At 33.9% G+C, this 25,699-nt stretch overlaps 1 protein-coding gene across 2 annotated transcripts in view; it reads left to right on the forward strand.

The window, feature by feature from the left end:
- The window catches only part of EPHA3 (EPH receptor A3), a 359,795-nt gene that overhangs the window by 86,472 nt on the left and 247,624 nt on the right, over window positions 1-25,699 (forward strand). For both annotated transcript variants that reach the window (XM_061192991.1, XM_061192992.1), the window contains exon 3: window positions 7,016-7,676. In XM_061192991.1, coding sequence (XP_061048974.1) covers window positions 7,016-7,676 — 661 coding nt within the window. The remainder of the gene's footprint in view (window positions 1-7,015; window positions 7,677-25,699) is intronic.

Genomic DNA, 25,699 nt, shown 5'->3' on the forward strand with positions numbered 1-25,699 from the left:
TAATTGAAAACTTTCGACAACGGTGAATTTAGATATGGTCTCCCCATGGTATGTTTTATATTTTAGTGTATCTTTTGCAAGTTAATTCCTCTGGCTAGAAATTCACTTTTTGGTAGATCTTTAAGCATTTTGCATAATTTTGGGAAGTTTTTCATTGCCTACCACCATCTCTCAAACTTTAAGATCCTTTTTCTTCATCTTTCAAAAAATTTTCACCATATATTCCAAAAATCTTTATCATAAATTTGTTAACACATATTTTGTAGAAATTCATTTCCTTCTTCTTTTTTTAATTATTACAGAATACTTATAAACATGATATATGTCTTATATTTACTTGGTTAAGGCCACTCTGTGACACATAACTATCAGAGTATTGATTTTTAAAACTCAATGCCTTCTGTACCCCAAAGCATACTTCTGTGCTTTGTTAGTCATATAAGTTTAACATTTGGCACGTCACATGATATTTAATTTTAGTAAGTCTATATAACTTATTTGGGTTTAAGCACAGGGCTAAATGTTTGGGAGGGAAAGATAAGCCAAACCAGAGACGATACAGGGGAGAAAGGATAATGAACAAAGAAATAAATGAAAATGTCTTCATAAAATAAAAATGGATATAATAATGGTTATAACATAAGGACAGTTTGTTCCTTAAGGACAGGTACCATTCCTATCTCCTTCATTACTACATTATCAATATCGAGCTTGGCACATAGTAGTTACTCAATAAATATTAATTAAATATTCTTCAAATCAGATATATAGGATCTAATGAGAACACTTTCATAAAAGAAAAATTAAAGAAACATTTATTTACATACATGTACCCTTGAATTTTTTTTTTCTGTTGTTGCCTGCAATCTTTCAGGACAAACAGGAATCTTTCTGAAATATGTTTTAGTAGTCAAAAACTTATAATGAGCTCTGTTACTCTCTGCACATGTAGCCGTATCCTATATAAATTCATAAGAAAAAATATATCCCTTTATAATCTTTTGGGAAATATTCACTGTTCATTCACTCAACAGAGGTCATCTTCTTCAGGCTTCTCTTCTGGATCTCTGCAGTGGTCTTTCTAAAGCCCCTCTTTTGCCTTCTCTTTGGAGAACCAACTCCCAGTCTGGAGTAAACCATGTGCCTCTTTTCAGTAGTTTCTCACGGTAGCAAATGAAATAAACACATATCAGCTGATATTCCCAAATTGGCCCAGGCCTTTCTTTTCTAAGTAACTGCCCACATCCCTGCTGCTCAATGCCCTACATTCCAGCCTAAGTAGAACCCAGTTCCTTAAACAGGTTCTGTCCTCACATGTCTTCCTGTTTGCTCACACTTTCTCTTTCTGTGTGCCCCCATATTTCTACCTGTAGAAGTTCTAGTCATCCTACCTTTCCATTTCTTCTTTAATGCTTTCCCGGAACCTCCTTCCAGCAGTAATCCTTCCTTTCCCCACAGCTCCTTGCAACACCTCAAATAGACAGCATATCATCATCTGCCTTCAGTGATACTTATACCTCTCCCTCCGGCATCAACTCCTGAATAGCAAAAGTCACATTTTACTTATCTTTACTATCCACAGTTTTTAACTTAGGCTTTGCATATAGAAATATTTAATAAATGCATGTGGAATCAAATAAAACTGCTATTATAGAGGCATCTTAAAAATCACAAATCATTACAGAAATCACAATAGGAGACTACCAAATTACAGCAAACTCTAAAAATTGTAGCATGTCTAAAACCAGTTGTCTTATATTTATACCAGGAGAAATATGTGATTGGAGGTAACCCTCCCACACACACTGTTTACATCTTTTTGTAATGCACACATTTTGCATTTACCACCAGATGCAAACTAGAAGACCACTATGATTAGATTTATGTTGTTTGTAATAATAATATCTTACAAATCTTTGTGGGAGGTGGAAGATGAGGTTATTCAGGTGAGCTTCTACATAAGGCACATCTGGGCCTCGGCAAATCTGGAATCAAAAAACAGATGGGATGAGGGCTGAGCAAAAGGTCCTTCTACAGAGACAGAGGCAGGGCTATCTGTAAACTTTAGACATAGTTTCTGGGGAGATTCAGAAGTCTTGCAAGCTGATAGTGGAGTATGCTGTCAGGTCAAGTTGAGGTCAAAAGTTGGCCAAGGGACATAGAACATTGGTTCGCAACCTTAGGGAATCGCCTAGGCACATTCTAATCACCTAGGCAGTGTAAAAAGAAATAGCTTGAATAGGCACCTATGAAGCAGTATTTTAAAAAAGCTCTCTGGCTAATGCTTAGCCAAAAATAAGAACCTTTGAGGTAAGGAAATTAGACTGTACTCAGAAATATGGGATATTTGTCCACAGGTGCAAAGATGTGGCAACAGCCCTGAGATCTCAATACAGTACCACTAAATTAATCCCAGCTGGGATGAGAATAACTAAAATTAAAGCCCTAGAAATGGTGAAGCTGAGGATGCCCTAGTTCTTGTCTCCATCTAGGGGTTTTAGGAACTGAGAAGTACTAAGACTGAAGATGGAAGCTTTGTGAGTATGAGGTGCTGGGTAAAGACAGAGAATCCAAGGTAGGGGCTGATGGGGTCCCAAGGACCCCCACATGCTCAAGCTTTCAGAAGACACTACCTTGAATAGTCTGTGTCTTGTTCTAACTACAGAATGTACCAGAATGTACCTAATATCTGAACAGAGATCATACATTTTCCTGGTCCTAACTCTTTCTCTCACTCTCCGAAATCCCGTGTTGGCTTTCCTCAATAATAAGCTCTGGTCCTTTCACTAGTTTCCTAGTTTTCCAGCTCTTTTCAGTATACTTTACCCAAACTAGAACATTGACCTCTCTGTTTTCCACAAGACACTTCTAATACCATTATCCAATTTATGCTAAATACTTAGGGGTTAAAGGTGGGTGGGAGAATGGATAGTAGTCATTATTATTAAGATTACTGGACATACCATCTGAGGCATGTACCTTCTATGCCTTTTTATCTTTAGACCCTGGCCTGCCTCTTGTTACTGATGCTAGATTTTCAATATCAAATCCCCACCTTCTCTCTCCTCAATCCTCTGGTTACAAATGTATTCCTCTGAGTTGACCCCAAATCATCATCAACAGCAACAAAACTCCCAAAACCCCAAAATTCTATTTTTCATTTGTCTCGACAGTTTTATTTTACTCTACGTTTTAACGTGATACTATTACAAATGTGTGTGTGTGTGTGTGTACTTTTGAGACCTATGGGCTAAGAAGAACTATTTATGAATAATGGAAATATAATGATTTTTGTAGATATATCTGTGCCTGACACTTGACAGTAACATCCTTCCTGTAAGTGATTATGCATTGCCACGCTTAAAATGCTGATGCATGGTAAATGTTCAAATATTTCTAGGATGAACACTGCATTTTGAAATAGCTATGATGTGTACAAAGAGAAAGAAACGTAGGAGTAAAAACATGAGTGGAGAAAGAATAACATGAACCAATTTAATATCACTTATAATTATTGAGCACAAGATTAGTCATCATTAGCACTTTGTAAAGTGCAGAACTATGTGCTTCTTATTAACCACTGAATTACAAATGTAATATTGCAAACATAAGAATATTGGTTATCATTTTCTTTTTAGTATCATCTGAAAATTTCTAAGAAACTGCTTTAAACCTTATAAGGTAAATCATAAAGTTATTTTTCTCACTTTCTTAGTATTTCTTTATGTTAGCCAATGCACTAAATGCAATGCAGGTTCTCCCTCTCTTAAAGAAAATGTACACATTTTCCTCCTTGATCCCTATTGGCAAGTAGCTAAAAATGTATCTAAGAGTAATTAATATCAACAATGCGTATAAATCTTTAATTACTATAATGGAGGTTTATCAGAATGAGAGTTTTTAGGTTAAATGCCGATTAATTGTTAAAAATATGTTTTCCCTCAAAATACATGTTTGAGTCAGTGACAAGGAGCTGTTCTAACTAGTAAATATAAATTGATTCTCCTTTACATCTTACACTGTATTTTGATGATAAGGAGTCTCACTGTGCTTATGCTACAGGGAATAGATTTCAGAATGACCCTTCTAGGGAAAAGAGATCTGGACATGTGGTTTTCTTATAGTTGTATGATCTGGAAAAAGAAAAAAAAAAAAAAACAAAGCAAGAAATTCAGCTCTGGTCTCTGTGGTCTAATTATAAAAGCTTATAGTAAGAATCTGGGAACCACGCTAAATACCAGAATTATTGATTTTGGGGAATTTGAGCTTTAGAAAGAATTTGAGTTCTTACTAGTTCTGTGTCCCCTTCTGCTGAAGACAATGTTACTGCTGCATACCCCTTGAACAGATTTTTTTTTAAGGATTAGAAAAATGAAGAGATAGATGCTTTGTACCTCCCAATTCTATATGTCACCAAGTCTTTGTTGCCCATCTTCTTTGTCCACGTTGGCCTTGGGGCAATGACTATGACAGTATGTTATCTCTAATAATTTATGAACATATCCATTAGTTCTTGGAATAGGAAGATAGGGTAAATATGAGTATTCTTTAAATTTATAAAATGTAAGCATTACAAGAGCAACTTTAATTAATGATTCCTGTTGTTGCATTGCTGTTGCAAAAATACTCATTTAGGAATTTTATTTCCACTGTCTAGTCCTCAACAAATGCTAGAGTTAGAGACCTGCTGTTTTCTGCAAGTGGTCTGAGATGGCAAGCCACCATCGCTTACAGGCAATATGGTCTTCATGACAAATTAATGAAGTGACAGTTGCTCTCTGCAACCTTTTCATGTGCAAAGCATGCTGGTGCTGTTTGCATTATCGTCTTGCAATTTGTACCTCTGCATTCAAGGACTTGTGATAGCTTGCCAAATTAGCATTGAGAGGAAAATGTTAAATACAGTGAGATCTCCATAATTAAAATCATATTTTACATTGAATTATGAAAATCTTTACATAGTGTCATTTCTGTTTGATGTCTAGTAAAATGCTGTCCATAGCAGGAGAAACTTGCAACTGATTCATCAGTCGAAGTACAACCTCATATCTATTCTGATAAGGAAATCTTGAACTAAAAATTTTTAAGTCAGTTGGTTAATTTTTAAATAATGATGTCCATGATTTAATGTTCTATAAAATGCCCACAGAAAACATTTATTCTCTGAAGTTTTTGTTAGCTCTGTGCTTTACAATGCCATTGTAGAACCAATGTAATGGGAATAGAGAAGATGCAATATAATACTAACTTTTTAACATCACAGTTTTTCAGAGCTCCAACTCAGTTCACTCTGTTTAATTTTTCTGATATTAAAGTTATACATTAATTTTGTTTTGAATGTGACTTTATTATTATAGGCACCTAAGTGTAAAATCCTCAGAACTGAGAATCTCATGTATACTTTTCTTCTTTAAAGCTCTCCATATAATACATTTATAGAGTGGATGTTTGAAAATGATATATTGGTTATTATTAAAAATACAGTATGAATATTTTCTTGTATTAAGATATAGATATATCTTGTATGTTAGAGCTAGGGTTTTCTAAAATAATCAAAATTTGTTCCTTTGTTGGATCTTGAGCGTGACAATGAAGACTAGCCAATTTTGCCTCCAGAAAATGAGTGCCTCTCATATTCCAGACCCTGAATGATCAAAGTTATTAAAATAAGTGCTGTTTAATTATTTGCTTTTGTTTTGCTCTTAGATTGGTGGGAGAGCTAAGGGGAATAAGGAGTTCTAAAACTGTGTTTCTCACACTGGTGGGGTCACAAATTGCTTTTGATATTCAAACACCCTAATGTAAATAATTATTTTCTCCTCTAATGAGGTTCAAAGGCCAAATAAATGCCATATTTCTTTGCTTTTGGTACCATCAATTTAAAAAACTAACATTTTATCTCATTTTGTGACTAGAAGTTGTGGATTGGCATTCCTATGTGTTTTTAATAAATAGAAAAAAATGTTAATACACTTTAAATGCCATTGATTTAGTTTAAAAGTATTTAAAACTTACTCCTTATGAAAATAAGTAACTCTCTTAATGGAGAAAAATTTAGGAACCCATTTCTAATGGGCTTCAGAAGGATTTCATTTATTTATTTATTTACAAAATTAAAATATATTCTCTTAGAACTTTATATTCATTATTTCCTTGAGTTATTCCTACATATGTTAAAAGAAAAAAATAATTTTTATGCATCTCCCAAAAGGTGAAGTTGTGTGCTGCATATTATAGAGGATATGAAGAGGTCTAAAATCGAACAAATGCAAATGAAACAAAATTAAACTAATCTAAGCATGTATCATGTTTTAAATTTATAAAAAAGGTATTTAATAAGTATTATATAAAACAGAAAGTTTCTTAAGCATGGCAGGGTTATGGGAAACATCAAGAAGAAAAGAGCACAGACCAGTGCTCTCTTTTTTTTATAGCATAAAAAAAGAAGATCCAATATTTCTTTTGAAAACAGTAAAAAATGTTCACATTGACAAGAACATAGTATGTGCGTAAGTGAAACATATAATTCACTAATCTCAATTCAAACTTTTAGAAAAAATTAAATGTAGGTTGGGACCAGTTTTTGGAAAAACACAAATACCAAACTAAAGAGTGTGAAGTTATTGCATAGGTAATGGGGAGCCATAGAAGATTAGAACTCTAGTATGACATGGAAAAATATGTATTTTCCTGGCAGCAATATAGGCTAACCTGGACATGGTATAAAGAAAGCGTAGACACAGGAGTAATAGAAACAGATGGTATAATAGTTGTAGAATCATAAGTAACACAAACAATGTGTTGCTAACTTAAAAACTTCTCAAAACCTGTCTAAGGATCAAAGAAAGCACTGCTTCACTGTTCTAAAAAGTCTTGAAACTTTTTAAAGCAGTTTCTGCTCATTTATTTTGTATTTCTTGTGATTCCATTGACACCCTCATCTTGTATGCACTATTATTCATCATGCTTAACTCATTAATTCTTCCTCTCTTTTTTTCTTCTTTGATTCTTCAAGTGGGAAGAGATCAGCGGTGTTGATGAACATTACACACCCATCAGGACTTACCAGGTGTGCAATGTCATGGATCATAGTCAAAATAATTGGCTGAGGACAAACTGGGTCCCCAGGAACTCAGCTCAGAAGATCTACGTGGAGCTCAAGTTCACTCTCCGGGACTGCAATAGCATTCCATTGGTTTTGGGAACTTGCAAGGAGACTTTCAACCTATACTACATGGAGTCTGATGATGATCATGGGGTCAAATTCCGAGAACATCAGTTTACAAAGATTGACACCATTGCAGCTGATGAAAGTTTCACACAAATGGATCTTGGGGACCGTATTCTTAAACTCAACACCGAGGTTAGAGAAGTAGGTCCTGTCAACAAAAAGGGATTTTATTTGGCTTTTCAAGATGTTGGTGCTTGTGTTGCCTTAGTGTCTGTGAGAGTGTACTTCAAAAAGTGTCCGTTTACAGTGAAGAATCTGGCTATGTTTCCAGACACAGTACCCATGGATTCCCAATCCCTGGTGGAAGTTAGAGGTTCTTGTGTTAACAATTCTAAGGAGGAAGATCCTCCCAGGATGTACTGTAGTACAGAAGGTGAATGGCTTGTACCCATTGGCAAGTGCTCATGCAATGCTGGCTATGAAGAAAGAGGTTTTATGTGCCAAGGTAAGAGTCTTCTCTATTTTCCCTGCAGTGGTATTTCTTACCTGTGAATTTATGGTAGAGTAATTGAAGGAAATGAACCTAACCTGAACTCACTTGGCAGCAAAACATGCCTCAAATTGAACAGAGTCTATTTATAGACTAAATTTATCCATCCCACTTGATGTGATGATTCATAATTTGATGTAGAAATATTAGCATGTTTGATTATGTGGTGCTGGCCTACACCCCACTAGACGAACTGAAAGAAAAAAAAGTCTCTGTCTCTTTTATGTAGAGGGAAGAAATATCGTTGGCACTCAGCTAATCTGAGTCTAACAGAATTAGATCCTGCATTGACTATTTATGTTTGTGTTCATCATTCACGTAGCAAAAGGTAATTCATTGCTATAAGATATAGTATTTTCTTCAGTGACACCTGTGCTTAAAATACGGATTTACTTACAAAGCATTAGTGTTTAATAAAAATTATTTTATTTAAAAATCCAGGTTTGGTCCTTCAGTGTTTAATGTATAGAGGAGTAATGTAAAAATTTTAAAATTTTGCTTCATCTTTTGGCTGCTCAGAAGGATATATATATATGTGTATATATATACACATATATATATATACCACATCTTAGGTGGGAATGTATATTTGATCCTTTATATAGAATCAGAGAACGAACTGTGTTATGAAGTTGATTTTTATTAAAAATCTCTTTACACTTGAAGTAAAATCAATTAAAAGATAATCTTTTCCATAGAAGATTATATCAGATGATAAATTCCACTTAATCCCAAAATTTGTTATTTAGCATTAGGCAAGGTTTTGTGTTTAAGAACACACTGAAATTATTGTTAAATTTTTAAATGTATAAATACACAGGAGAACTTAAATAATTAGTCCTTGAAATCTAGTCTGTTTTAATACCTTTGTTTGCTGTTAAACTCTGTCAAAAGAATTGAGTTTGATATTCTACTTGTGGCCATTCAGCAGGACTCAAGTCCATGTGGAAGAAATGAATCTACGTTACACATAAATGGACCTTTCTAAGAATCTGAACAGAATATAGCATTTTGCTTTTGACTATAGGTAGTTTATAGAATTTCTTTTTAATGACAGCAAATGGTACACTCTAGTCTGATTTTTCTCTATTATGTTATTTAGATCCTTGGCAAGAGCCATCACAATACTGTTACTAAGTATGGCTTTGAAAGTTCTAAAATTGAAACAACATGACTGGCTACTACTTGCTTATGTATATACATGAGTGGAGAGAAGTCTCAATAGCCTTTATATTCCACTTTGAATTATATTTTATCACTATGGTATTGTTTGTGATATATTTGTGTGATTTATTTTAAATAAAATAATAAAGGCCTAGATCAGGAAGAGCTGAAAAATTGTCCATTCCCTCCAGTTTGGTTTCTACTGATGTAGTCTCTGATGTCCACACCAAGAAAGGAATAGATGTGTCCCTGTCTCAACAATATATATCAATATATGTTGAGCTAGCTCATAAAATATTCCATTGAGCAAGAAACCTAATCATTGTTTGGATGTTTGGATTTTAAATAATTTTTATATAATACTTTATATTTCATTCAAAGTTATAAGAAATAGAAAAATAAGTATCAGCAAGTAAATAGAATCATAAAAATGTTAATAAAAATAAATAAAACATACACATAATTAGCCTATATTACATGCTGTCTTGAGGACAAACTTTAGTAGAAGAATTTTAAAAAAGAGAGTCACGTTAAGTTGTATTCAGAAAGTTCACAATAGATTCATAATTGCTTGTATTTTTTAACCTCATTTTAATTTACTGAACCACTTCTTTATAGTAACTATTATGCTACTCAGTGGTACCCTATGTCAAAATTACTCCTGGAGATAATATTTATGTCAAATTTTTACATCCTTGAGTCTTGTAGTTTATTATATTGAAGGCCATCAATAGCACCTCCTTGATATAGTGATGCTATATTATCACAGACTTTTTCAACATTTAAAAATACTGGTTGCAGAATAAGAGATACATATGCATAAATAGCATAGAATTTTTTATTCTAAGAAAAAATCTTGAAGATAAACCAATAAAAATAATTATAGTAGAATTAGAGACAGCACATGAAATGGGATATGATTGGGATTGACTTTTCAGTGATGTAACTTAAAGGTGCAGCTTCTTCTTATGGTTATATCTTGACATTTGCTGATGTTGCCAGGTGAATTTTGGCTTCCTCTCTTTTCGTAATAAGTAAAAAAAACCTTTGTGTACTCAGGTTATTAGACGATGTGTCAAGGCATTCTATTTCATGCTGATTTACATGTAGTACCTAGTCTAAACCAACTTTATTTGAACAAATATTTTTTTTAATAGGTCAGTTTAGTGCATAGTCTACTATGTCTTAAAAATCCAATACTCAACCAATTAATTCTGGCCTGGTATCTGTAATAGAGTAGGCCATCATGACGTGAGGCTTGTAATTTTGCTGTTGTTGTCAGTGGTAGTGATGGTGTTTGTTATGCTTTCCTTTTTTAATTTTAAAATTTTGGTTGGTTTTCAATAAGCTTGTGGACTAGTCAGAATAGCTTATGACTCTCACAAGTCATTGTTTTATCAGCAGTACTTCAATTCAGGCACATAAAAGGAATGGTAATACTTAGAAAAGATACAGGTGAAAAAGATAACTAAATAGATTTCCTGTATTTCATGAGTTCATTTTTGTTTTGTTTTGTTTCGTTTTACAAAAGGATGGAACAATACCTTGACATACACATAGAGCCAGATTTTAAACACCTCAGGATAATTTTATAACACAATGATCAGCAACCATAGGCTTACAGTTGCCTAAAACAGAGGAAAACAAGACTCATTCACTTTGTTTCAACAAATATTTAGGGAGCATCTACTTCATTCTGAGAAGTGTAGTAAGAATTCAGAGATTTTTAAAAATATTCATTAAGCACTTATTGGATGCCAGACACTGTGCTGATTTGCTAAGTTATGTCCATGATTTATCTCATTTATCCTTCAAAATAACCTATAAGTACATCCTTATTATTATCTCCATTTTTAAAATGAGAAAACAAGCTTTGATAGGTTAAATATCTTGCCTTAGGTCCCTTAGTGAGTGCTGAAGCTGCAATCTGAAACCAGGCAGTCTGATTCTAAAGGTTGCAGTTGTAACCTCAACCCACACTTCTTCCCTGTGATTCAGTCCAGTGGTGGCAGAGACCAGGAAACCCCACAGGTACATAGATTCTACTGGAGTTAGAGTACTGTGTATTGAAGGATGAGTAGGACCATAGAGAATTAGTGCAAAGTTAACCAAGAATCTGTCAATATAAGGTTCATCTGTTTCAGCTTATTTATCACATCTTTCTGTTTCTAGGTTTTTAAGAAAGAAGAATTACTAGCCAAAATGTCATGGGAAGACTAAGCTTAGCCCAGGTGATGTCTAACAAAATTTGGATATGTGGATTGACAAACATCTTAGATATGCCAAAAAGTCTACCAAATTTAATTCAATATCTGTAACCATCTGTAAGTTATGTAATAATGTACCAGACACCGGAGAAACATAGATGAATAAGTCAGCGTATCTCCCTTATAAGAGCTCACAATCTAGTATGAAAGACAGATAAATAAATGAATAATTTTATTGCAAGACAGACCAATAAATCTTCTACCGAGTACAAACTGCCTTGGCAAGGTAGGGGAAGGAGAGATTAATTTTGAGTATTTCAAAATTAATAGTGGAAATTGTTTATTAATAACGAGAAGTCTCTGCATTGAGAGTTTTGGACTCATCACTATTGTGCTTAGCAACTTTTGGGGTAGGGAGAAAGGGCTAACTAACTTACCTAGCTTATGCATTCCAGAAGGTGCAGTTTATAATTTGTTTATTAAATCATTATCTCAAAAGTCTCATAATGTGTAGAAGTCCCATTAAAGTTTTGCCTTCTGAGCTTGTTCCATAGGGAGGCCTTATAAAGGATCTAAATTTCTTAAATAGGTCATTTTCTGACTCTAGTAATGAAATATTCTGAATTATCTATTTCACTCTACATGGATATTTGGGATAGTTAAAGTTCAGTGAACTAAATGATGAAAATGAGACAATCTCTGTTTGATAGGAAAAATATATTGGTAAAAATATTCTGTAGTCAAAAAACTCATCCATCAATTTCAGAACTATAAATAAAACCAAAGTTATCTTTATACAGGACCAGAATTTTAACCATGTCATTATACTTCTCTTGTATTTGATTCAAACTTTAACAACAGTCCACTTTTCCTGAAATGAGAAAAAATAGTAAAGGTATGCTTTGACCATTTATTCAAATATTAAACATTTATTGAGCCTCTACTATGTGCCAAATTCTGCTGAGCGCACTAGAAAGAGAAAGATGAACATTATCACTGCTAAACTAATTTGGTTTATAGTTCAAAAATGTGTGTGTGTGTGTATTTTAAAATGTTTTGGGCTCTGCCTCCAAAGGAACATATGTTTTTAAGTGAATTATTAAACAACTAAGTCAATAGTTTAAACTTAAACATAAGTTATAAGTGTGTTGAGGGAGGAAGTATTTGTATGCGAGGAGATGAATGATGAGAAAATTTTCTGCAATAAGATGCTTTATGTTGCTGATCTTCTGTTTCTTTGCTAGAGAGGACGGGGAAAAGTAAGAGTAGAAGATGATGTATCTTTCTCAAGGACTGGTTAAAGAGAGGAAATAAGGGAATGGTGAAAGAAATATTAGTAACTAAAGCATCATTTAGGAATTGCATACCAAGTAAACTGGAAATACAGGAAAAAGCACCTACAGGAAGGTAGAGAGTATTTATTATAACGAATTTGGTAAAATAGAAATGCACATAAAAGTAACCACACAAACTTAAACTAAGAGGTAATATAAACATTAGTAAGGAAAGTAAGAAGTCATGCATCAACTTGGTTCTAGCAGTTTCTCTAATATATAATTTTAAAATATGGCCTTTCCTTAAATAAGTTATCTCTCATGGTATCTCTTTTAATTTACTGTGTGTGTGGCTTAAACCTTATTTGGGCCATGTTCCTGAGATTTGGGCAAACTTGCTGAATGTTGAGAGTATGGTCAAATTACAGGTTGAGTTGTTATTATAGGATGTCAATAAACCTCTTTTTAACCAGATAACATTGAAAAATTAAAATTATGAGACTTAATCATCTGCTATTTGCTTTCAGTCATTGACAATCAAGATTTACTAGGTTCATTTCACTTGGGGAATCCTTCTTACATCTCAGCATAACACTTTTCACTTTTTAAGATTGGAGGTGTGGGGAAATTTCACGTTAATACAAAGGGAACTTTGTGATATGTGTGTGTGTGTGTGTGTGTGTGTGTGTGTATATATATAATCCTAGCTAATGAATTATGTTATCTGTTTTAATTTAGTTTGGAGAGAAGAAATGAGAATGCTAATGGCTTTTTATATAGTCAACTAATTACATTTCAGGCAGATACCAGGCAGTTACTATAAATATTCCTTCCTCCTACAAACTTTGTTTAGCTTAATGTACCAAATACCTTATTAATGTCACTGAAGAATCTGTTGCTCTGTGTTTTATCTGTGTGTGCTTATTGTGGAATGCTAACTTTATTCCTTGTTCTTGTACATTAGCAACTGAGTAGAAAAGTGTGTTTGATGTGACATATGACGACATCTAGATTTCTTGATGGTTATCTGTAATTATGTTTTTTTCACCTACCAACTCTTACTCTTTACCCATTGCTCTGTCTGTTCAGAAAGTCTCTTAAAGAAGCCGTCAAGCCTTCAATAACAATGATTTAAAGATTCTGCTTGCTCTGACAGAGGAGCTAGAGCAAATTGAAAACCTTAGATGTTTCTTAGCACCTACTTAGTCTCTGCGCATCTTCTAGAAGTACGAGGTGTTCATATGTTTTAATGAATTCAGAAGCATTTCTTTACAGTTGTTTTCAGACTGGAAGTTTCTTGAGGGGAGGAACTACATCATGTCTCTTTAAAGGACATTGTGCCTACAACCTAGCAGAGTATAATTGAGGAAGTTTTCAGTTTGATACATACTAGATGAATAATTATTGGGAGATTTCTATGCCAACTATGCATTCTTGGAATGTAAGTTCTGGAGACAACATACCTCTCATTATATATCTTTGAATCCACTAGGTTCTTAAGAATATCTTGCACATAAAGATGTGTATCTTATCTAATTTTAAATGAATGCATTTGACTATTAGGTCACATACAGTTGCAACACACTAAGACTGGAATCATCTGAACTGTCATTATAGTAATAAATAGATTATGAAAAGTAATAACAATACTTTATATAGTAGCCAAGAGAATACTTTTTCTCTTTTGTGAATTTATGATGAATATTATTTTTCTGGCTTGCAAAAATCAATCTCCACTAGTTTCATACCTATAATAAAGCAAGGATCTAACTACTTATGAAGATGCTAAAATAACTTTATCCCTTAATTTTACACACTTAGTACTTAAGGAATTTATTCATCCTGTAATGACTGCACTGAGATTATCAGGCTTCTTACCTTGATCTGTAAAAATTTTATTCATTTTCCCTGAATTTAAAATGACAGCACTCCATTCCCACTTTGCCTTTAACTGTTGCAACCCATGACTTTTCAGACCAAAGAATTTATTTGAATAAAAAATATGTCAGTAATTAAAAATGTAAATAACTTTCCAAGAAAACAGATACGTTATGACAGCTTTATAATAGCTGTAAAACCTTTAATTAATTGAAGTATTTACATCTTCTCACCAATTTATATAATAAATTATGGTAGTATTAACATGATTCAGAAAACTTCCTCAATTTTGTCCTCAACCTTCAGTTTGCATCTAATTGTTTATTTAGCCAAAGGCTCCTGTCACTGACAAGCGCTTGGGCTCAAGAGTCCCAGAAATGCTGTGTGGATAAACAATTTGAGCCCCAGTTTCCTTATCCACAAAAGGGGAGCAACAATATCTACCCTTTAGAATTGCCAGCGAATGTATACATAGCCCATTGCATAGTATCTAGCACTGGGTAATAGTATTTGAACAACATCATTATTGTCATACATTGGTATCATTGGATTGTATAACCTTCCTTGCTCTCTTGTTTAAATCTGTGTTAAAACACTTACATATGACAGATTCACCAATTCAACAGTCTCTCTTTTAACTTAAACATTAGAACTTAGAGATACCTTGAGGGAGAGCAACTGTCTTTAATGAATTTACGTATATTCATTATTCATTAATTGGTTGTCCACCTTCTTCCAAACAGGAGTTTTCTTTTCTGAGGGGACATCATTGTTAGTTCCATTAAACCTCTAGTCTGTTCAATCATAGGTGATATTTCCTCTATTCTTTTTGTTGTTGTTGTTAGCTTTCATTTTCCATCTTTTTTTTTTTTAACATCTTTATTGGAGTATAATTGCTTTACAATGCTGCGTTAGTTTCTGCTTTATAACAAAGTGAATCAGCTATACATATACATGTATCCCCAAATCTCTTCCCTCTTGCACCTCCCTCCCTCCCACCCTCACTATCCCACCCCTCTAGGTGGTCACAAAGCACCGAGCTGACCTCCCTGTGCTATATGGCTGCTTCCCACTAGCTATCGGTTTTACATTTGGTAGTGTATATATGTACCTGCCACTCTCTCACTTTGTCGCAGCTTACCCTTCCCCCTCCCCATGTCCTCAAGTCCTTTCTCTAGTAGGTCTGCATCTTTATTCCCGTCCTGTCCCTAGGTTCTTCATGACCTTTTTCTTTTTTTTTTTTCTTTAGAGTCCATATATATGTGTTAGGATATGGTATTTATTTCTCTCTTTCTGACTTACTTCACTCTGTATGACAGACTCTAGGTCCATCCAACTCACTACAAATAACTCAATTTCATTTCTTTTTATTTCTGAGTAATGATCCATTGTATATATATGCCACATCTTCTTTATCCATTCATCTGTCGATGGACACTTAGATTGTTTCCATCCCCTGGCTATTGTAAATAGAGCTGCAATGAACATTGTGGAACATGTCTCTTTTTGATTTATGGTTTTCTCAGGGTATATGCCCAGTAGTGGGATTGCTGGGTCATATGGTAGTTCTATTTTAAGTTTTTTAAGGAACCTCCATACTGTTCCCCATAGTGGCTGTATCAATTTCCATTCCCACCGACAGTGCAAGAGGGTTCCCTTTTCTCCACACCTCTCCAGCATTTATTGTTTGTAGATTTTTTGATGATGGCCATTCTGAGTAGTGTGAGGTGATATCTCATTGTACTTTTGATTTGCATTTCTCTAATGATTAATGATGTTGAGCATTCTTTCACGTGTTTGTTGGCAATCTGTGTATCTTCTTTGGAGAAATGTCTATTTAGGTCTTCTGCCCATTTTTGGATTGGGCTGTTTGCTTTTTTGATATTGAGCTGCATGAGCTGCTTGTAAATTTTGGAGATTAATCCTTTGTCAGTTGCTTCATTTGCAACTATTTTCTCCCATTCTGAGGGTTGTCTTTTCGTCTTGTTTATGGTTTCCTATGCTGTGCAAAAGCTTTTAAGTTTCATTAGGTCCCATTTGTTTATTTTTGTTTTTATTTCCATTTCTCTAGGAGTTGGGTCAAAAAGGATCTTGCTGTGATTTATGTCATAGAGTGTTCTGCCTATGTTTTCCTCTAAGAGTTTTATACTGTCTCGCCTTACATTTAGATCTTTAAACCATTTTGAGTTTATTTTTGTGTATGGTGTTAGGGAATGTTCTAATTTCATTCTTTTACATGTAGCTGTCCAGTTTTCCCAGCACCACTTATTGAAGAGGATGTCTTTTCTCCACTGTATATTCTTGCCTCCTTGGTCAAAGATAAGGTGACCATATGTGCGTGGGTTTATCTCTTGGCTTTCTATCCTGTTCCATTGATGTACATTTCTGTTTTTGTGCCGGTACCATGCTGTCTTGATTACTGTAACTTTGTAGTATAGTCTGAAGGCAGGGAGCCTGATTCCTCCAGCTCCGTTTTTCTTTCTAAAGATTGCTTTGGCTATTCGGGGTCTTTTGTGTTTCCATACAAATTGTGAAATTTTTTGTTCTAGTTCTGTGAAAAATGCCAGCGGTAGTTTGATAGGGATTGCATTGAATCTGTAGATTGCTTAGGGTAGTATAGTCATTTTCACAATGTTGATTCTTCCAATCCAAGAACATGGTATATCTCTCCATCTGTTTGTATCATCTTTGATTTCTTTCATCAGTGTCTTATAGTTTTCTGCATACAGGTCTTTTGTCTCCTTAGGTAGGTTTATTCCTAGGTATTTTATTCTTTTTGTTGCAATGATAAATGGGAGCGTTTCCTTAATTTCACTTTCAGATTTTTCATCTGTAGTGTATAGAAATAAAAGAGATTTCTGTGCATTAATTTCGTATCTGCTACTTTACCAAATTCATTGATTAGCTCTAGTAGTTTTCTGGTAGCATCTTTAGGATTCTCTATGTATAATATCATGTCATCTGCAAACAGTGACAGCTTTACTTTTTCTTTTCCAATTTGGATTCCTTTTATTTCTTTTTCTTCTCTGATTGCTGTGGCTAAAACTTCCAAAACAGTGTTGAATAATAGCGGTGAGAGTGGGCAACCTTGTCTTATTCCTGATCTTAGTGGAAATGGTTTCAGTTATTCACCATTGAGGACGATGTTGGCTGTGGGTTTGTCATATATGGCCTTTATTATGTTGAGGTAAGTTCCCTCTATGCCTACTTTCTGGAGGGTTTTTATCATAAATGGGTTTTGAATTTTGTCGAAAGCTTTTTCTGCATCTAGTGAGATGATCGTATGGTTTTTCTCCTTCAATTTGTTAATATGGTGTATCACATTAATTGATTTGTGTATATTGAAGAATCCTTTCATTCCTGGGATAAACCCCACTTGATCACACTGTATGATTCTTTTAATGTGCTGTTGGATTCTGTTTGCTAGTATTTTGTTGAGGATTTTTGCATCTATGTTCATCAGTGGTATTGGCCTGTGGTTTTCTTTCTTTGTGACTTCTTTGTCTGGTTTTGGTATCAGGCTGATGGTGGCCTTGTAGAATGAGTTTGGGAGTGTTCCTCCCTCTGCTATATTTTGGAAGAGTTTGAGAAGGATAGGTGTTAGCTCTTCTCTAAATGTTTGATAGAATTTGCCTGTGAAGCCCTCTGGTCCTGGGCTTTTGTTTGTTGGAAGATTTTTAATCACAGTTTCAATTTCAGTACTTGTGATTGGTCTGTTTATATTTTCTATTTCTTCCTGGTTCAGTCTCAGAAGCTTGTGCTTTTCTAAGAATGTGTCCATTTCTTCCAGGTTGTCCATTTTATTGGCATATAGTTTTTCATAGTACTCTCTCATGATCCTTTGTATTTCTGCAGTATCAGTTGTTTCTTCTCCTTTTTCACTTCTAATTCTATTGATTTGAGTCTTCTCCCTTTTTTTCTTGATGAGTCCGGCTAATGGTTTATCAATTTTGTTTATCTTCTCAAAGAACCAGCTTTTAGTTTTATTGATCTTTGCTATTTTTTCCTTCATTTATTTTTCATTTATTTCTGATCTGATCTTTATGATTTCTTTCCTTCTGCTAACTTTGGGGGTTTTTTGTTCTTCTTTCTCTAATTGCTTTAGGTGTAAGCATTTTTCTTCTTCTAAAGATTAGTGACCCTTGATTTTTCCCATCGGGTATTTGACTCAGTCTCTTATTTTCTGTAACACAGGTCTTTTCCACTGATTTTTCAAAAGTGGCCTTGAATTTACACATAGACATTTTTATATTGTATACCCAGAAAGACTTTCAGATTTTAACTGATTTTAAAACATATAATTTAGGAAACAAGCAAACAATGACAATAGTAAAATAAAATTGCTACATTTCAAAAACGTTAAACCTAGAATTTTTGCCTACTGTTTTATGCCCTAACATTTTTTGTATACAAGACTAGATAGTTGATGAGGATATAATAATAAATAATGTTCTTGCCTTGAAGAAATCATGGGAATCAAAAATAAATAATCAAGTAAGTAAAAATATTTGTCAAACCAATTTACTTGACTCTATATAGAAAAAAAAAACTATATCTATTTGATTTACTTTAGGTATTTACTATGTTCACTTGAGAATCACCCAAATAGTAAAAAAAAAAAAAAAATAGCAGTGGAGGGAACAGTATAAATTGTATGAAGTAAATGCCAAATGTGCTTACATGAATTACTATGTGATATTAATGGAAAATTTCAGTCAAATTATGTCAACACACTATCTAAACAGTAATTAACTAAAAACTTTCAAATATGAGAAAGAGAGGAAAAATAAGGGAGTGTATTTGATTTGTGACTTAAGTATTATAGTTCATCTTTAGTCTGTATAAAAACAAACAGTATAAATTTAAACCATGGATTTGCAGGTTTAAGATACTAGAAAGAAATGTGGAATCTTTGTTCTGTATATACTACAAATCAGATTATTTTGAGCAGTCACAGGCAATTTAATTGCAAACATACTTAGGAAAGATATAACTGTCATTAAATTTACAGAGTAGAACAGAATGATATCTAACCATTTAAATACCTCATAATGAATACGAACAAGTTAAATAATCAGCAATGAACCAACATAAAAGACCTTAAAAATCACAGGCAGTTTTATAGATGTTAACATTCTCACACGAGATTATAACTAAATAAGAGTTACAGTGTTTTAGTAAAATATAGTTTATTTTACCGTATATGGATTATCTTTAGTTATATAATATCAATTACATTGTTCAAAGAGGAATAAATAGTAAGACATTTCTTCTTTCATTAAGTGTTTTACTACTCTTTATCCTAACCTGGTTATATCAGTATTAAGGTATTTTCCTGAGGTTCTAACCAATCATCCCTTATCAAATAGCTATAGGGTATTTGCTTTTAGGATATAATATTCTTTTCTTTTCTTCTTTTCTTTTTAACTATGATAAGGTCTGTGAACTTCAGAGACTTTGTCTTGTCCAGTGTTTCAAAGCTGCAAATAATAATTTAGGTAACACTGATATGCCAAATGTATAGTCTTTGGGGAACACAAATAATTTGCTCATTGTGCAGTTTGTTTGAGAGTCTGTCTGTGACAAGTATGGATTAAGGTTCCCAGGAGCGTGTTCACTATGAAAGTCTAAGACATGGAAAAAATAATGTCAGTTGCAGAAAGTAAAATAGCTCTGATTTTCCTTGAAATAGGTTGTTTCTGTCACTGCATTTTCAGTCTCATTTTCAAAGGAGGATCAGAATATTGCTCTGATACCACTTGAAAAATATCTATTAAATGTAGACTCATATGAAAAGTGATGAGAATTTTCCAAGAAAAAGCCACACCTGTGAAAGGTGGAATGTTGGTTGTTTTGAATATATAAAATTTATATTTACTTTGGCATCTTAATGAATATCACCTTGTCAAATAACTTGTGGATCTTCCATCGTAATCTACCATCAAACCTAGTTGGACCTTGCAGGAAGTGTTAAAATTTCATTTCTTTAACTTAGATTACTTTGGGGTTTATATAGACAGCCTTCCTTGGTTCTGATTTGCTGTATGCCATTATGTAAAAAAATTTTTAAAGGTAAGATATTATACAATCTATGGCTTTTGTAAAGAATATTCATCTTCAATTTTTCAAACTTATGCTTTTTCTTTCTAGCCGTTCAGATATTATCAAAGCATATATTTTAAAATTTGAGGAATGCAGTGTAATTTTTTTTCAGAATACATGGAGCGATTCTAAAAAGAGATTATTGATATTTCATTAACGTTTCCAATTTGTTTTATTGTTTTTAGTCAACCCCTCCCAGAGGAAAGAGAATCAAACCCTATGCAAAATAAACTGAGAACTAGATCTTTTTCTCCCTCTTGAGATACACAGATTTTGTGAAATTCATTGGTAATAGTTTCACAAAGATTGTTTTGCTAATACAGATTCATTGAACACTTTCCATCTTCTTTTCTGTGATTTATCCCCCCATTTCTGTCTGTGTTTGGGTAGTTTTGACAATCCCTTATTAGTTCCAGAGTAGAACTTACAAGAGCTAATAAGGGTTTACATTACAGCTCTGACAGCTGGCACTAAGCTTTAATAGAGAGCAATTGTAGAGAGAAGTATGAGTTCTGATAATATTTGATGAAAATCTTCCCAAATCAGAGCTGTTTGGAAAGAATCATATGACTAGAAAGACTGCATGTATACTCTGCTATTGTAGCTTCTCATCTTCCAGGATGCGGGAAAACAATCCTATTGGCAGATAACTCTAAAATCACTTATGGACGCCTTTTTTAGAGAACAGAATCTGTGATAATAATAGAACTATACTAGAATAAAACTTTGGTCATGTTTTCATCTACCGCTGTTCCTGTAGTCCTCTGAGATGCATAACTGTCGATAGTCTTTTAGAAACACAGTCACGATGTGGACATCTAATCACATATTTGCTCTGTGAGAGGAGACCAGGAATCCCAAGGGAGAGTCAAGATCATGAAACTCATAATCATCATATGATCAGTTACAGATTTTTTGTATTATTTTTAAAAAATAAGAAGTAAGAATGGCTTCTAATAGCAAAGGACCCTGAATGTAAAATATTCCTGAACTCTCTGTTCAGTGGTCAGTTACAAAGCCACAAAAGGTTAAAAGCGGATGCTCTAATTGAGAACAGCTGCTACTTTTTGACATGAAGACTCACTTTCAACAAGAAAAGAGAAAGCATATGCTATGGAATGGGAGAATACCATTCTTGAATGAATGCATAAAGAACACATAAAGGTTTGTGAAACTCAGAAACAAACCTGTGTATATAAATGGTTGGAAAGAAATAATTTTGCTTCTCTGGTAGTTATTAGGGGAGAAAATCTATATTTCAGAAATTTAGGTCCATTTACTGTCTGTGTCATGCTACTGTATTGAAAATATATGAAATATTTCAATCTACTTTAGCACATATAAAGGTTCTCTGACATACAGAATTTATTAATGTGATGAATTGGGAAGAAAGAGAATACAGTTCTTGCTCCCAAGTATCTTGGATTCTAAAGGATATATGAACTGAATTTATGTTAAAAGGAAGCAAGGCAATATTTATAAGGAAATAAAAGTGGAATAAGCATGAAAGACGAATATTGTTTAAGGACCCATCAAAATGTGCTACAAAGATATAATAAATGGAGAGATTTCAATCTTTATGGAGTTAGATATTCCATCATTTATTCATTTTTGTCAACAAAAATTTAATGAGTGCCTACTATACCAAGTATTCACTCTAAGTGTGGCACTGAACCAAACATAAAAATGTCCCTGCCCTCAAGGAATTTAGATTTTATTGGAAATATAAAGAAATCAAATGCTAATACAGATTCTTTCAGTGTACCACTCATAGAATTTTAAAGCCTAGACTAATATTCTCAACCCAGGCAATTTTGCCTCCAAGGGACATTTGTCAATGTCTGAAGACATTTTTGGTTGTCACAGCTGGGGGAGTAGATTGCTATTGGCATCCAGTGCTTAGAGGCCATAGATATTGCTAAATATACTATAATGCACAGGACAGCCTCTACAACAAAGAATTATCGAGGCAAATCATGTCAAGTTTGAGAAAACCTGGTCTAGAATAAACCCTCCTTTTACAGAGCTATAAATTAAGGCTAAAAGGTCAAATCATACACTAGCAGAGCCTAAATTGGAACCCAAGCTGAAGCATCTCACTCACGATTTTACCTCAGGACTCATCCTTTCTGGGATTTATTTAGGAATTTATATAACTTTTGGAGGCATGTGAAGTCCTACTAACCACTTAGCTAATTGGAAAGTGACACTTATGCAAAGAAAAACAAAATGTAGATTCTTTATCTGGGAGAAAGAATAAAGATTTCAGGAATAGTCACATGAAGGTGGATATTTAAAAACAAGAAATGCATGTTACTTGCACAGAGCTGGAGAAAGTGACTGACAGTCAGCGGCTAAGATTTTGTAGTACAAGAACTGAGAATGTGAAAAGAGTAATGAAAGAAATATCAAAGAGAAAACCTTTGGAGACTGAGCGAATTTTCTCATGCAAAGGGTTCAGACAGCTGCTACAAAGTTAGTTCCCTTTTAGGATACTCTGACATGCTGACATGAAATCAAATCTGACATTTGACTCCCTTTAGTCTGCAATGTGATACTAATGCAAAGATGACAGGTAAATGTGGTTATATTACAGGACGTATTGTATTAATAGCCTTTGTATGAAAAGTTCCTATGGTTCTAGTTCTACAACTGTCCCTTCTTTGAAAATTAGAGGAGCACCTCCACATCAGCTGTTTCTTTTAAAAACAGCCATTTCTGTCCTCTGACATGTAACTGAGCCTGGCGCTTCCTTTAATTCTCCCAACGGCCCATGAAGAAGCCACTATCATGTCCCCATTTCCCATGAGAGGAAACTAGAGGCTTAGAGAAATTGCACAATTGTCCAAGGTCACACACAATTAGTAAGTGTGAAACTGGACCTTGAGTGCAGAGCACTTGTACGTGACTAGCATTCCCTCTGCCTCCCTAGTATAGAGAACCTGGGGAAGTGAGGAATCTGAAGCCCACCAGCCTGTGTTTTCAGAAATAGCCTGTGCAGCTCAGGCTTTTGAGGATGTTATTCAATACCTTTCATTATGTCCTCTCTCTGAGACCCCCTCACATTTACTTCTGGCTCCAGTGCCAGAAGTGCTTGTGTTCCTTGGGCTACTGGCTTGTTTTCACTTTTGGAAATTGATTCATGTCATGGTCATGGCATCTTGTTTGCATTCCCTATAAAAGAACACAGAATTATGTTTCTTCCTACATCCTGCAAACAGCTACACCCTCTCAACGTGTCTTTTTGATGCTAAACTCACAATTTTATTTTTTCCCTTTATATTCCCTTTGTGCACTATTATTCACCTTTTAAAAAGTATTTTATAGTAATCGATTCCGTCTTGAATTGTGGGTATCCTGTCTCAAGTATAAGTCATAAATACATTTGAATTGCCATTTATTGATTGCCTAGTGTGTACCCAGTGATTAACATACCATTTAATCTTCAACTTAAGCCTTACAAGGTAAATATTATTAGCCACATTTTACCAGGGCAGGGCTAAGAGAATTTACTAATTTGCCCTGTGTCACAATGCCATGATGTAAATTTAGGTCTGTCTAATTCTGAAACCCAATCCTTTTTCTAATATAGTAAGCTAATATCTTTCTTTTGATGATATTTTGCATGGCATCATAATGTGAAAATTTGCAAGTTCTCGCTGCTAAAGGAGTGGCCGGAGAACTTAGTTATTGAAATTGAGAAAAAAAGATTGACAATAGTTATTTAAAGAGGAAAGAACTTCATATTCATTAACATAATACTTTCCTCTCTTTTCAGTATAGAACTGGGTAAGATTATAACACAAAAATGTTTTAGCAGGGTATTTGTGGCCTTTATTTTCCAGGCATGTGGAACTGAGTCAAGCCTCTAATTACCTCTGCTTCTATTTCCATTGCCCCTGCTGTTGCTGAGGACATGATTGATGGGAGATGATGGCGAGTGTGGAACCAGGGCTCACAAAACACCCGCTATGTGCCCAATGTGTATGCTTGCACAATATGCTTCATTATTAGCTTGACAGATCTCCAAGTGGCAGATTGGGAATGAATTTTGGAGATGGCTGACATATATGCTACACATACTGGGTTTTTTTCAAAGCTCATGAACACCGATATATAAAAATATATATACATATATGTAAACATATATGCATGTGTACACATAAGTATATATGTATATAGACATATATAACATGTATATGTATATTATATGCATATATGTATGCATGTGTAGATGCATACATATATGAAGATTGTATGTTTATATACATATATACATTAGCATTATATACTTAGCTTATATAAATAATTATTATAATATGTGTACTTATAAATGTACTTAAACATATTTATTTCTTAAAAAATTAAGATGAGGGAAGTATAAAATATCAAAATGAACTTCAGCTGGTGTTGGGCTGCTGCTTACATTCTTATGTTTCTTTGCATTGCTTTTAGAATGAGACAGTATACAAAATAAGTTAATAAATATAATATGAATAATTTCCAAAATTTGGAGAGATAGCACATAGTCATAAATCTTTACACTTTTTTAGGTAAATAAATGTAGTTCAGAATGCACACGCTTCCTGAATTACTAATCAGGTTGTTTTACATGAGGATCATGTATAAAACTAATTTTTCTTTGAAAAGATTATTGGTGTTATACATTATAAAGTTTTGCGTTGCTATTAGAAATTTTTTAAACTTTTAAGCTTTCCAGAACATGAAGGCTTACATAAAGCAACTATTTTATTCATATAAAGAAACACTTTTAAATGTTGATGTTCAAGAAAAGAAGTAATTCCCTAGGGGTTTTACTGTTTATAGTTGTTATATTTTAGTGACAAGATATACACTGCTTTATATCCAAATCTGTGTAATGATGATGGGTGAGATAATGGTGCTCTATTAGTGCTTCAGTGCAGAGCTACTGGGAAAAAGAAAGCTGAAAGTAAAAGCAGACAATATCCTTCATAAGGTTGATGGTTGCTCTTATTAGTGATGAAAAGGAAATGAGAAATGCATTGGCTTGCTTTTTAGTAAGCACAGTAGGTAAAGCAGACGAACGTTTGAAAGCTCATTGAGCTGCCATAAAGAAATTTAAACATTGTTCATTTTGGCCAGTAGCCAAGCTCATGCTGTAAACTCCAGACAAGGGTCAGCATTGCAGAGGAATTGTCAGCTCGATTTATAGAAGATGGTTTCTGTACATTCTTAGTCCAGTAATAAACCTGAGGTTTACCCAGCAGGGTTGGTAGGATTGCATTTGTTTTACATGACTTGATATACATCTAGATTTATCACAAGAGATCCAATAAGATTCCTTAGCTACGATAACGTCACTCGATTTTAT

Source organism: Eubalaena glacialis, chromosome 6, assembly GCF_028564815.1.
Source record: "Eubalaena glacialis isolate mEubGla1 chromosome 6, mEubGla1.1.hap2.+ XY, whole genome shotgun sequence".
NCBI lineage: Eukaryota > Metazoa > Chordata > Mammalia > Artiodactyla > Balaenidae > Eubalaena > Eubalaena glacialis.